Raw genomic sequence first — 14,457 nt, 5'->3', positions numbered from 1 at the left:
TACTATATGGGATGAAACCAGTTTATCCTGTTGATCCTCATATCCAACTGTGATCCTGGGTTGTACAGGTTGAGTATCCCTTATCCAAAATGCTTGGGACCAGGAGAATTTTGGATAACGGATTATTCCGTATTTCGGAATATTTTAATATTTCAATGATGTATCTTGAAGTATCCTGCATTTATGTTGTACATATACATCAAACACATGAAATTAACACAAATATATATTTTATTTGTGCATAAAACAAGGTTTCAAAACCTGAAACAAAGTTTGTGTACAATCTCAGGCACTGAATTTAAATGCCAAGCAATCATTGTCTTGTACATATATAGTGCCAGTTACATATCATTCCCTCAGTAGTGCTGTTACAGATGTCCCCAGTAATGCCAGTTACATATCATGTCCCCAGCAGCGCTTTTAGCAAAAAAAAAAAAATTTTTGTTCACTTTCTGGAATGTATGGTTTTCGGAATAATTCGGATAACGGATATTCGGATACGGAATACTCAACCTGTATATATAATTTTCTGACATATTGGGGGAAATTTACTAAGATGAGAGTTGTGTTTCGCATGGATGTTGCTATGGGCAACCAATCATAATCTACTTATTTATTTAGCACCTTCTTGTAGATAGTATCTGATAGTATCTGAGAATTCTTATTCTTCTCTTGTAGGACAAGTTTGTAAGAATTCTGGACCAATCTTGATCCAGAATTTCCTATTTTATAATGTGGAGTAAAAATGATATATACATTTTACTTGAAATAAAGTTTGAATATATTTTTCAAATATATTTTGCTTGAATTTGTCTTTATTTTTATTAATAAATGCACTCAGAAGTGACAAGGCAGCAGTGGGGCCGGGCAAGGTAAATGAGAGCAGAGTTGGTAATGGAAAGAAAGACAGTTGTCGAAAGGATGAAGGTTCAACTTAGAGTAAATAAACAGGTGCGAGATCTGCTGGCGTAGACTTTGAAGAAGCAAAAAGGACAAGAATGATTGTCTTCTTGTTGGCGCACAGAGGTGAGAAGAAACAAAATGTTTTTACTTAAAATTTAATATGTTATTATATATCTTTAAAACTGTCTGATATGTGAAATAATTTGGTATTGTATACAAATAAACAAACAATTGCATTTTTTTTTTAAACTACGGTGTCCTTGTGTCTTACTGATCATAAGTTATATGGAGTTTCAAGTATTATTATTTATCCATTAAAAAAAGAAGGTAAGTATCTTCAACACTTTTATAGTCACAGAGGGACTATGATTGCAAAAGAGCTATATGGTGTTGTATCTTTATTGAGTAATGGGCGGAATAGAATTATTCTTGTATGTTGCCAGTTTTTTTTGGGTTCTACACGGATCCTGCTCTCATGCATTAATTAATGACTGCTGACTTTTTGGCAGGTGCGCTGTTTTCCCAGGTACTGGATTCCTTTCTTAAAGACAAGGCATGCTCAGCCCATCTGTTAATACAGAAAGGACAACCTAATTTACTTGACCAGCTGACATTTATATAAATATATCTTACCCATTGGGGAAACCTGCATTTATGCAGTTAGCAGCTGCTTGTTTTCTTGGTAGGTATGCCAAGAAACCTTCCTGTTGACAGGGCAAGCACTGCCCGTCTATCTGCACAGGAAGAGCTACAGTATGTTGATATTACCAGCCGATTTTGAAAGATATTCCGTTACAAATTAAATATATTGTGCATATATAGTCTTATTGCTTCAAGTCCTCTTATGTTGGGGGTTATATGTGTCACCATACTAATTATTAGAGGTTATTTATTTCATAACACACATAATAGACACACAGCAACCTGTTTTTTAAAAAAAAAGCCCTAATAAAGGGCGGAAACATCAACATACACCGGCTGTTGGTTGTATTATTTATGAAGTCCCGAGTGTCGCGATCCCCAGACACACTTGTACTAGCTCATCGCTGCTGAGCGTCATCAAGGGCACAGGGCTATTTGACATACCGTAGCAGAGTGCCAGCTCCCCGGAGTTTAAAATATATATATGTTTAGTGTCTGTGAGTCTTCAAAACACTGTCATCTGCAGCAGAGAGTGGAACTACATCTCTTTCTCACACATGCACAAACACAGAAGGTAGCAGACTTTTGAAGCTTTTGAAGCTTTTGCTTCAAGCGGGCTTACTAGTCATCTTTGTATGTCTCTGAAATGCTGCTATCTGCTGGCAGAGTGTAAAACTACATCTCTTTCTCACACATGCACAGTGGGATTACTAGTATCCTATATAAGGTATGTTCTTTCAACAGATTCACCAAGTATGTGTCTCTCTTCTAGGGCGAGATGTACTTAGCTTGAAAAGTGATAAAATGGAGAGTGAAAAACAATCAGCCAATCAGCTACTACCTGACATTTTTCAAACACAGCCTGTAAGATCACAGGTAGGAGCTGATTGGCTGGCTGTTTTTCACTCTCCAGTTTATCACATGGGATGTTTTAGTCACTTTCCAAAATCGCACATTATCGCACTTTTGCCGCAAATTTGCATATTTAATGAGCTGCGTGTTCTGGGCAAAAAAGTACGATATGGTGTGATAATAGGTGATTTTTAGTCATGAAAAAGTGCGATTTTTAGTCATGAAAATGTGCGAATTTGAGGAAATGTGCAAATTTGTGTTAAAAAAAAAAAGAAAAAAAATGGCGTGAGGTCCCCCCTCCTGAGCATAACAAGCCCCGGACTCATTGAGCCAGACCTGGTTTTAAAAAATCTGGGGGTCCCCCGTATTTTGAAACCAGGTCCGGCTCAATGAGCCTGGGGCTGGTTATGCTCAGGAGGGGGAACCTCACGCCATTTTTAAAAAAAATTTACTTTTACACATATTTTAAGACAGGACCATGCACAGATCTCAATGATATGTGCATGGTTCTGGCAAATTCGCCTGTCAGAACCTGGTCTGCATGTGTGGCGATTTTTAGTAACATTTTCGCATTTCATTAAGTATGCGATTTGTATACTTTACAATGGGAAAACATCTGGATGCGAGTTCCGGCGTTACTAAAAAATCGCACCTTCAGTGCAATTTTACAGCAAAAAAACGCATTTTGCCCTTTTTCACATCTCATCAGCTGCAATTAGACTGCAATTATGCTTCCTAGAGAGACTAGGCTTGCTAGTAATTAGCACCTGTGGTAGTCCTAGCTCTGTGTGAGATGTTCTGCTGCCAATCATGTGTAGTCTTGTTCCCTGTCATAATTGCCCAGCTCCTGTGTTCCTGAGTCCAGCAAGGACTACTCACCTCAGCAGTCTCCAGCCTAGCTCCTGTCGATGTTCCAACATCAGTCCGCATTCCAGTTGATGTTCCATCATCGTTCCACAGTCCTGTCGATATTCCATCATCGTTCCACAGTCTACTCAATGTTCCATCATCATTCCACAGTCTAGGGATTTATACAAGTCCCTATTTCAATTGTTCCTTGATATTTTTAAACTAGGGCCTGGCTCTTTGAGCCCAGGGCTGGTTATGTCTGTGGGGGGACCCCACGCCAGTTTTTATAAATTATTATTTATTTTTACACTGCAGCCTGCACGGATCTGACTGATCCATGCAGGCTGCCAACTCGTATTTGTATTTAGCGGCCGTGAATAAGTAAATACAAATATGAATCAGGCAGAATACGAATGGCAGAATAAGAATTTACCTACTCTTTATATAGGGCCACTTAATACTAATAAATTTTGGGAAAAATATGGTTGTTGCCAGTCGTATGCATTCGTATTAAGAATACAAATACCACTCAGTTGTATTCGTAGTCCTCTGATCTGACGTGCTGCAGATCAGAGGACCAATCCTCCAATCACCCAGGGCTGGGAGATTGTGTGATTGTATCATTGTGTACACTCGATTTGCACACAATCTGCATACAATCCATTTTACAATCCATTGAGATTGTATGATTGGGTGCAATGTCTTTCTGATGTATGGCCACCTTTACTCCCACATGCATAATAGTGGGGACTATAAGCCTTATTCTAGTTCACTCTTTCTGACAAAATCCTTCTTAGATGGACAAAACCATGTGCACTGCAGGTGGGGCAGATGTAACTTGTGCAGAGAACGCTTTGGGTTCACGTTGATCGTGGCATGGCATTAACAATGGAGGGGCATACAATGAAAAATGGGGTCTGGGGGGCATTTAACATTGGGGCCAATGTAAAATCGGGTTTCAGGGACCATTTAACATTGGTCCCAATGTAAAAAATCGGGTCGGTCGGGTCAATCGCATCGCATGCAATTTGGCTGCATGCGATGCGATTGACCCGATTTTTGCAACCCGATTGCATGCAATTAAAATCAGTGGCACCATGCTAGGAAACAAGGACCAAATGTTCCGGCTTTGTACAGTGGTATCTCTGGTTCCCGAGGGGTTAGCGACGTGGGGCTGGGCTCGTTGAAAAGCTCCATCAGCAGGCAGTAGAGACCCATCGGCGGCTCAACAGGTGGGCCGCCGGCGGTGGGGAGAAAAAAAAGTTAGAAATGACGTGCCCGGATGCCCCCCCCCCTGAATCCGCATACGCACAAGCATCCCCTTCAACCGGAGCTCCCCCCAGGTCCCAGCCGCCTCACCGCTATCTCCCATCGCTGTCCCCCACCTCTCCGCTACCCCCTAACCCTACCCGTCTCCCTGAATCGGAGAAGGGCAGGGTTCCCATCCCATGGCTCCAGAGATCAGTAACTTGATCAATACAAGTTTAAAAATTCCTCCTAGTGCCGCCATATAAGTCTTCTTGTAATATATTGTCCCGGTGGGCACCAGAGTTTGTGACATGGCTGGGAGAAAGTCGGGCCGCTAGAGGACTTTTGTATCTTAAATAAATAAATGTACACCCATTATTCCACAAAATACATGTGGTTTTACATTATTAGAATGTTTTGCATGGGAATCCATTGCTGTATTTTTTACTAGCAAAAATCTCAGTATCTCCACAGACACATTGACCCTAGAGCAGTGGTTCCCAACCTTTTTTCTCTCCCGTACCCCTTGATTAGGCTTTTCATTGATAAGTACCACCTCCTCTCATTTTGAAATATGGACAGTACTTAGCGGTATGCGGATCCTTATGCATGTCCTTATATTAAGGAGGAGCGGAGGAGTAGTATACAGCAAGGAATCATGCCCTTCTGTGTCTAGACTTGTGGTTGTGTATTATCTCCAGGATTCCCGCTAACACCGGTAGGATTAATGACGCTGCTCCCTCCACCTTTGTCAGTGCTGGGCAGATGACTGCTGATGTCTGAGGGCAGCATGGGAAGCTCCTAGTGGATTGCTGGTCAGGCATATGACACAACATGGTTTGTCTCCATGGCAATAGGTCTTCTTCAGCCATCAAAAGACCTTTTCATAATCCACCAATAACAATATTATTTTCAAGTACCCCCAACTGGTCTGCAGGGTACCCCCAGGGGTACTAGTACCCCAGGTTGGGAACCACTGCCCTAGAAGGAACAAATTACACCAGAACAGATATCGAATCACCCATGCACATTAAGAATCTGTCTGGTATGCACATATATATTATTTTCTTAACTTTAATCTCAAATTGAACCCTTTTATGCACATTATCTCTCCAAATCAGCCTCTTCTAGTATGGGGCCAAGTGTTTCATCTGGACTTTTAAGAACAATCTTATATATTTTTTGTGCTAGTTTAGTTATCATTTATTGTTTGAAATTATAGCCAGAGTCCTAAATCACCCTAAACATATTTTATATATATGGTGTACACCATGGCAAAACTCTGACACACAGAGCATTCTCTGAGCCTTACACTTTAATGAACTGTAATGTGACAGAAATAACCTTAATTCAATTACCTGAAATAACTAAATGAAATAATCATAAATCAATTAATGAAAATAATGGATAAAGAGGTGGGGAGAAAAATATTGTATATCCAAATCCCTTGTAGCAACATTGATAACCGAAGGGAAGCTTAAAACCCCTGAAACTCATGACAGTTTACAATCTAAACGGAATTAGCAGACATACAGGGTTTATTGCAAACATCTGATAATCTCTTCCTTCTTGCAGTTCTTATCTAACTGGAATCCTATGTTAGTTGGCTTCCATTCAAAATACTTTGTATGTTTAGATAGTCAGCAAAATTATTATGTCTATATTTAGTTTACATTAAACCAGACAGCATTCAATAGAACAATAACAATGGAAATGACTCATACATGAGCTACTACCCCCATCCTCTCTACAGGTAACTGAAAAGCTTGATTTACGTCATAACTTCATTGACTGCAGAGATATGCCAAGAATTTTTTTTTTTTTTAAACACTGGATTATCCTATAGATTGTAAGCTTGCAGCAGGGCCCTCCTACCTCCATGTCTGTCTGTTGTTACCCAGTTTGTTTTATCACTGTTTACTATTGTAAAGCGCAACGGAATCTGCTGCGCTATATAAGAAACTGCAAATAAATAAATAAATAAATAATTAAAATGATGACACAATTCTAAGTACAGAGTACAGAGGGGGAAGATCTATTGGTAAAAAAGGCACAATCTAGAAGTAATTACATGATTTCATGCAGTAAAAGAAGCAGCAAATGTACTTTAGCTTAACATTTGTCTCCGTAGCAAACAAAGTAAGCTTGCCATCTAGTGGATGTAAGTTTTATTAAAAAAAAAAAAGTAACATCTATACATACTAGTTATATGTCTGTCAAACTGATGTCTTCTGCAATGTACTTTCACTTTGAGCAACCCCAGTCCCTATCTGCTCCTACCGCCAATCTGTTTCCACAGCTCCCTCCATTTTCAGCAAGTTTGAAACAAATCAATATCCCTGCAAAAATTGCTTTTACTTTCAACGTGATTTGGTCCCTCGACTGGCCTCTAGTGGTCAATGGTGGTACTTCACCTCAGATGTGAGGAGTAGTTTAGTCTTTTATAGATACATAGAAAAAGAGGAAGTACCAACAGTGGTGCGCAATTAAAACAAAGTGCAGCTATTGTGATTACACCAAAGGGTATAACATCCAGAATATACCCAAACAGAAATACAATAGATACAAAAGAAGGTGTTTCACATACAGCGCTCAGTGTATAACCTCATAGAGCAGTGGAATAAATCAAAACAAAAATGTTTTTTATTGTGGGAAGGAGCAGCGTTGCGGAGGCGCAGAGTCTCAGCATTAAAGACCCTGACCCCAAAATGGCTGCCGCCGCAAAGGAGGCGGCCACTAGAAGTCCTCCAGTGACAGACACTAGAGGTGCAGGAGTACTTATAGCGTGTCTTCTCTGTCAGAGACACGCTCCCCCCAGCTCATTAACGTGTTTACATTTTTTATCACCATTATAGTACTGCGGCATTGACATGATAATAGCGCGCTATTCTGCCCAGCACTAATATATGTATATATGTCACATACATATACACTTTGTTTACATACATACATTAACTAGGAAGTGGGCAGCAGCAGCAGTGTCTAGTACTTGGAGCAGAGGACAGGACAGAGCCCTGCAGGAATCACAGCAGCAGCTGTGTGTTCTTTTGGCAGGTTATCTGTTTTCTTCACAACCCGCCATTCTCGGGTGTTCGAAAAGGGGGCGAGGCTGATTCCAGGGTGCGGGGCTTAATTGTGGGCCGCGGCAGTGGGTTTAAAACCATTTAAAACACTTTTTGTCTGTCAGGGGGGTTTCTGGGTGCATGTATGTATGTATGTATGTATGTATGTATGTATGTATGTGATCGGCAGTGCATGTATGTATGTATGTATGAACAGGAGAGGCAGTGCATGTACAGTATACTGTATATGAGTGGGAGAGGCAGTGTATGTATGTATGTATGTATGTACAGGAGAGGCAGTGCATGTACAGAATATATGAATGGGAGCGGCAGTGTATGTATGTATGTATGTATGTATGTATGTATGTATGAATGAACAGGAGAGGCAGTGCATGTACAGTATACTGTATATGAGTGGGAGAGGCAGTGTATGTATGTATGTATGTATGAACAGGAGAGGCAGTGCATGTACAGTATATATGAATGGGAGCGGCAGTGCATGTATGTATGAACAGGAGAGGCAGTGCATGTACAGTATATATGAATGGGAACGGCAGTGTATGTATGTATGAGAGCGGCAGTGCATGTATGTATGAATGGTAACAACAGTGTACATTTATATGTACAGTATGTATGAGAGAGGCAGTATATGGATATGTCTTCATACAGTGTAGCTGGAGCTACTTTTGTGAATGAGTGAGTGTAAGGGGGGGTCCCCTCGCACCTCTTCCGGGGGCTGCGAGAAATGTGTTTCTCCGTGGCTCATAGCGCACCGAACTGAGAAATAATCTATTGGTCCTCTGGGCGTTACCTAGTGGTGGCCGTATGGAAGAACAATTAAAATCCCAGAAAGCACAGAAAGCATTCTAGGCTCCCCAAAAATAAAATGCTGTGCAGGATGTAACATTCTAATCAACATTTGTGTTTTTGTATTTATTTGATATGGTTTGGTTTGCACTTGACACACTTAAGACTTTTGCTAGTGAAAAGTGCTAAAAAGAGAACATTGAATAGAAAATGTCACTGATCTCTAATAGATTATCACATACTTTCGAAAGTTACACAGTCCTGGTTCAGAACTGGGTGGTCTATTGATTGAATGCCTATATTTAGGGAAACAAAGACATTGGGAAGGTACCGGTACTGGGGAGGGGGGCAGGGGGGACAGACTTGGCTATCAGAGAACCCCCAGCCACAGCCTATCTTAGCATTAGTTTTCAGACGGGGACGTGATCACAGAATTGATGTGGTTACACTCCTCTGCTCCTAGACTGGACATCCATCTTCCCCACTCAGCAATCTTGTCTGTACTGACGGCATAATAAGAAAAGACTTGTTTGAATCAATTGTGGGTATTTGCTTATGGAGGGGCTAAAAATAGACCAGCGCTTGCTTGGGGGATGGTGGGGAGGCAAAGGGGGGGAGGGATGGAGGTTGAGAGACAATGGAGATGGAAAAGTAAAAAGAAAGATATAGATCAATTCAAAAATAATAAATAAAAATAATGGTACTCTTTACCTAACACGGCGCCCATCGCGGGCATCGCGGGTACATTTATGTCTGGCCGCGACGCGACCGACGCGATGCCCGCGATTTCCCATTGAAAACCATGTTAAACATGGAAATCGCGTCGGTCGCGTCGCGGCCGGCCATAAATGTGCACACGATGACCGCGACGCGATGCCCACGATTTGCCATAGGAATCAATGTTAAAAGGCCCGATGGACACGATTTTCATGTTAAATAGCTGAATGGACCCGATTTTACCATAGCAAACAATGTTAAATGGGCCTTAGAGCCCAAATACTTACCCTGAACTCTGAAATGGCCCCCCCAATTGTTTACGCCACCCCACGATCAACGTCAACCCGAAGCGTGGCGAGCGCAGCGAGCCCGCGAGGGGCGGCGGTACGCGTCCTCCGACCTTTTCATACCCCCACTATCCACGTCGGCGTGGAGTTGAGAATAGAATAGTGTGGCGAGCGCAGCGAGCCACCGAGCCCGAAGCGTGGCGAGCGCAGCGAGCCCCGCGAGGGGACGCGGATACCTTCACAGGTAAACACGTCCCCTCGCGGGCTTCACAGGTGTCCGCGTCGCCACGGACACCTGTGAAGCCCGCGAGGGGACGCGTATAACTGTGAAGGTATCCGCGTCCGCTCGCCACGCTTCGGGCTCGGTGGCTCGCTGCGCTCGCCACACTATTCTATTCTCAACTCCACGCCGACGTGGATAGTGGGGGTATGAAAAGGTCGGAGGACGCGTACCGCCGCCCCTCGCGGGCTCGCTGCGCTCGCCACGCTTCGGGTTGACGTTGATCGTGGGGTGGCGTAAACAATTGGGGTGGCCATTTCAGAGTTCAGGGTAAGTATTTGGGCTCTAAGGCCCATTTAACATTGTTTCCTATGCTAAAATCGGGTCCATTCAGCCATTTAACATGAAAATCGTGTCCATCGGGCCTTTTAACATTGATTCCTATGGCAAATCGTGGGCATCGCGTCGCGGCCATCGTGTGCACATTTATGGCCGGCCGCGACGCGACCGACACGATGTCCGTGTTTAACATGGTTTTCAATGGGAAATCGTGGACATCGCGTCGCGTCCGGGCATCTTTAGCCCGCATACGACGCGACCGACGCGATTTTTTACCTCACGATGCCCACGATCAAGATCGTGGGCGCCGTGCTAGGTAAAGAGTACCAAAATAATAATAATAATAATAATAAAATGAAATAAAATAAAAATAATAATAATAATAATAATAATAATAATAATAAAATAATAAGTGCAAATAACCAAATGAAAATGGAAATAAAAATTAAAATAAAATAAAAAATTAAAAAATGGCGATAATGTTTTACAGCCCCTTTGAGATATTTGGAAAGTCCCAGTGGTTAACCTGTACTGTGCTAACTCTTATCTAAAGTACCTAGAGTCCATTATTGGAGCTCCCGTGGGCAGCAAAATGTAGCAGCGGCAATGCGATGTTTGTTGTTTTCAGCGTGTCCGGGCTTCGGCGGGTGACGTCACCGTTTTTGCTATATAAAGTGAGTTTTACTAAACAAACCCATCCTTGAAAAAGCGTCCTAGTGACGTGAAACGCGTTGGACCGCTGCAAAAGATCCCCCAGAGAAGGAGAAGACCTGTCAGACGCTGTCTCGCTATCTATACAAAGCCGCCGGAGAGACGGTGACGTCACCCGCCGAAGCCCGGACACGCTGAAAACAACAAACAGCGCATTGCCGCTGCTACATTTTGCTGCCCACGGGAGCTCCAATAACGGACTCTAGGTACTTTAAATAGGAGTTAGCACAGTACAGGTTAACCACTGGGACTTTCCAAATATCTCAAAGGGGCTGTAAAACATTATCGCCATTTTTTCATTTTTTCTTTTTATTTAATTTTATTTTATTTTTATTTTTATTTCCATTTCCATTTGGTTATTTGCACTTAATATTATTATTATTATTTTTATTTTATTTCATTTTATTATTATTATTATTTTTATTTATTATTTTTTAATTCATCTATATCTTTCTTTTTACTTTTCCATCTCCATTGTCTCTCAACCTCCATCCCTCCCCCCTTTGCCTCCCCACCATCCCCCAAGCAAGCGCCGGTCTATTTTTTGCCCCTCCATAAGCAAATACCCACAATACGTTTAACCACAAGACCTGGCAGCTCAAACATAAGCGCAAGTGCTGTTTTGTAGGAGTAATTCCTACATACCGTATTTATCGGCGTATAACACGCACAGGCGTATAACACGCACCTTCATTTTAAAAGGGAAATCTCAGGAAAAAAAGTAAAATTTCTAAATAAAAACTTTGAAGCAAAATAAGGGTAACTCAGAACTTTTTTTTATTAATATTATTACCACTTATAAGGTAAATAATGTAAAAGGACTGTAAAAGACCGGCAGCCATCTTAGACACTGGCAGCCAGCCTCCTCGCATAAGTACCGTACAGGCTGCACAGAATCCCGGTAAATATGAGCGCTGGAGCGGGTGCCTTCGGGGGGGCGGGCGGCAGGACTCTGCACATGATGTGCTGGTGTGGCGCTGGAGCGGGTGCCTTCGGGGGGGGCGGGCGGCAGGACGCTGCACATGATGTGCTGGTGTGGTGCTGGAGCGGGTGCATGCGGGGGGACAGGCGGCTGGACGCTGCACAGCGTCCGGCTGCCTGTCCCTCTGCATGTGCCCGCTCCAGTGTTGCACCAGCGTATTTATTGTGTGCGGCGTCCTGCCGCCTGTCCCTCTGGGGGTGCCCGCTCCGGCGCTCCCTCGCTATATCGACGTATAACACGCACATATCGGCGTATAACACGCACCCATCTTTTCCCCCTATTTTCAGGGGGAAAAAAGTGCGTGTTATACGCCGATAAATACGGTACTTTTGTTTGAATCAATAACTTGAATGAGAGTTACACAGAACGGTGATGAAATCGCTACTAAACACTCAACTTGCCTAAAGAAACCCCTGTGATTTAATATATAGAATGATATTATATAATTTTCACATTACCTGGGTTTGCAAGTTGGATACATGGTCTACTAGTAATGTCTTGTCTCTCCGCAATTCAGTGTTGATTTGCTCCTCTTTGGCAAAAATCGCTTGTAATTCAGCAATCTGGCTACTTACAGTGGTGCTATGTAAGTCTTGAAGGTTGTTTCCTTTGAGAATTGAGTCAATCTAGAAAAAGGAAAGACAATACATAATGAGCTACACATTTCTGAAATTATAGATAATGTATGTTAATAAAGACACCTGCATTGTGGAACATTTCTTTTTTACTTACCGTATATACTCAAGTATAAGCCGACCCGAATATAAGCCGAGGCACCTAATTTTACAACAAAAATGTGGGAAAACTCATTGACTCAAGTGGGACCCTCACTCGAGTATAAGTGACTCGAGTGAGGGGCTTTTTCAGCATACAAAATGGTCTGAAAAAGTAGGCTTATACTCAAGTATATATGGCATTTTGTGGTTTATCACCCTCCATAATCAGTGGTGTTGAAGTGTTTGCTTTTCTACATAATACAAGGCTCATTACCTCTATAGGAGGAATTCAAGTGTTGAGCAGTTCAGAACACTATGTCAATATTTTACTTGAAATAGCTTACTGACATCACTTTATTTGGTCTGGTGAGTAAAGCTGAATACTGCGGGCCAAATTCAGAGTTAGGAGCACATGAACAGGAGGAGGAAGTTGCAAGTTGGCAAACCCATGTTGCACTCCAGGTGGATTGCACAGAGATTTAGGGGGAAATTTACTAAAGGAAATTTGTAAAAAAAATAGGTGTATTTGTATCCAGAAATACATTCATTTTTGACATTTACTATACCGAAAATATGGCAATTCGTATTCGTATTGATGTGCTATCAATACGAATACGAATTGCCGTATTTTCGGGATAGTAAATGTAAAAAATAAGTGTATTTCTGGATACAAATACACCTATTTTTTACAAATTTTCTTTAGTAAATTTCCCCCTAATGTGCAGAGAGACTGGGCATAGGTGTGTTCTAAATTTTAATGTAAAAGAAGATCTATCGGCAGAACCTACAGTATTATTTATTTCTTTATTTACAGTTTCTTATATAGCTGTTAGGAGTCCCAATGGACTGCACGACAAGAAGCAATGATACTTGCTGGAGGAACAGACAAACGGAGGCAGGATGGATAAAAACTCACTGCTTTATCAGGTTAAATCAATCAGGAACAGGAATCAAGGTACAGGAATCAAGGTACAGGAATCAAGGTACAGGAATCAAGGCTCCAAACAACTCCCAAAAACTCCATAACTGGCCCTGAGCTCAGGGCAATAGCAGTTTTTAAACCAGAGCCAACCAATAGCTGCAGCACACAGAGACAGGCCCCTTAATGATCAGAATGTGCTGCAGCTGGGAATGGCACTCTGAGAGCAGCCCAGTCCAGCTAATTACACCAGCTGGAACTGCTCTCAGAGAACACTGCTCTGCAGGCAGAACCCACTAGCAGCACCTCTGGTCACCCACAGGTACTGCAAGGTGAACATAACAGCAGCACCTCTGTGTAACCAGAGGCACCTCAGACCAAACAAAGATAATAGTAGCCCTGGCCACACACAGGCACTGCAAGCTGGACATAACCGCAGCAGCACCTCTGTGTAACCAGAGGTACCACAGACCAAACAAAATATACATGGCAGTCCTGACATAATGCCCCCCTTGAGAAGGCGGATTCCAGACGCCTTCTGGAAGTTCAAGCTCAGGCTTCTCTCACTGGGCAGAGCAACAGTCCATTCCGGCACCACCAGGACATCAGACGTGGACAGGACCTCCGAGATGGCAGACACTGGCTGGATCTTGGTCACTCTGAAAATTTTTTCACCATGATCGACATATCCAATGGCAGACGCAACCAGGTCCTCATGCCCGAGGGCAAGGGCAGACGGGACCACATGCCCAAAGGCAAGGGCAGACGCAACCAGGTCCTCATGCCCGAGGGCAAGGGCAGACGGGACCACATGCCCAAAGGCAAGGGCAGACGGGACCTCATGCCCAAAGGCAAGGGCAGACGGGACCTCATGCCCAAAGGCAAGGGCAGACGGGACCTCATGCCCAAAGGCAAGGGCAGAAAGACCCCCTCCTGGGTCTATGATACATGGACCCCCTTCTGGGGCTAGATCATCATACTCGGTAGGCAGACCCTCGCGGACCTCTGGGACATCAGACGGACCCTCGCGGACCTCTGGGACTGGACAGACAGGACCTTTGCAGACCCCTGGGACTGGACAGACAGGACCTTTGCAGACCTCTGGGACTGGACAGACAGGACCTTTGCAGACCTCTGGGACTGGACAGACAGGACCTTTGCAGACCTCTGGGACTGGACAGACAGGACCTTTGCAGACCTCTG

The 14,457-nt window shown here is 43.1% G+C and overlaps 1 protein-coding gene across 4 annotated transcripts in view; it reads right to left on the bottom strand.

Annotated features, from left to right (window-relative positions):
* LOC146063853 (uncharacterized) overlaps positions 1–14,457 on the bottom strand; it is a 91,606-nt gene that overhangs the window by 19,535 nt on the left and 57,614 nt on the right. For all 4 annotated transcript variants that reach the window (XM_083176674.1, XM_083176676.1, XM_083176675.1 and 1 more), the window contains one exon: positions 12,078–12,245. In XM_083176674.1, coding sequence (XP_083032800.1) covers positions 12,078–12,245 — 168 coding nt within the window. The remainder of the gene's footprint in view (positions 1–12,077; positions 12,246–14,457) is intronic.

This window comes from Crinia signifera, chromosome 3 (genome assembly GCF_055691185.1).
Source record: "Crinia signifera chromosome 3, ASM5569118v1, whole genome shotgun sequence".
NCBI lineage: Eukaryota > Metazoa > Chordata > Amphibia > Anura > Myobatrachidae > Crinia > Crinia signifera.
The sequence above is the reverse complement of the archived record's forward strand: the minus strand, read 5'-3'. Positions and strand labels throughout refer to the sequence as shown.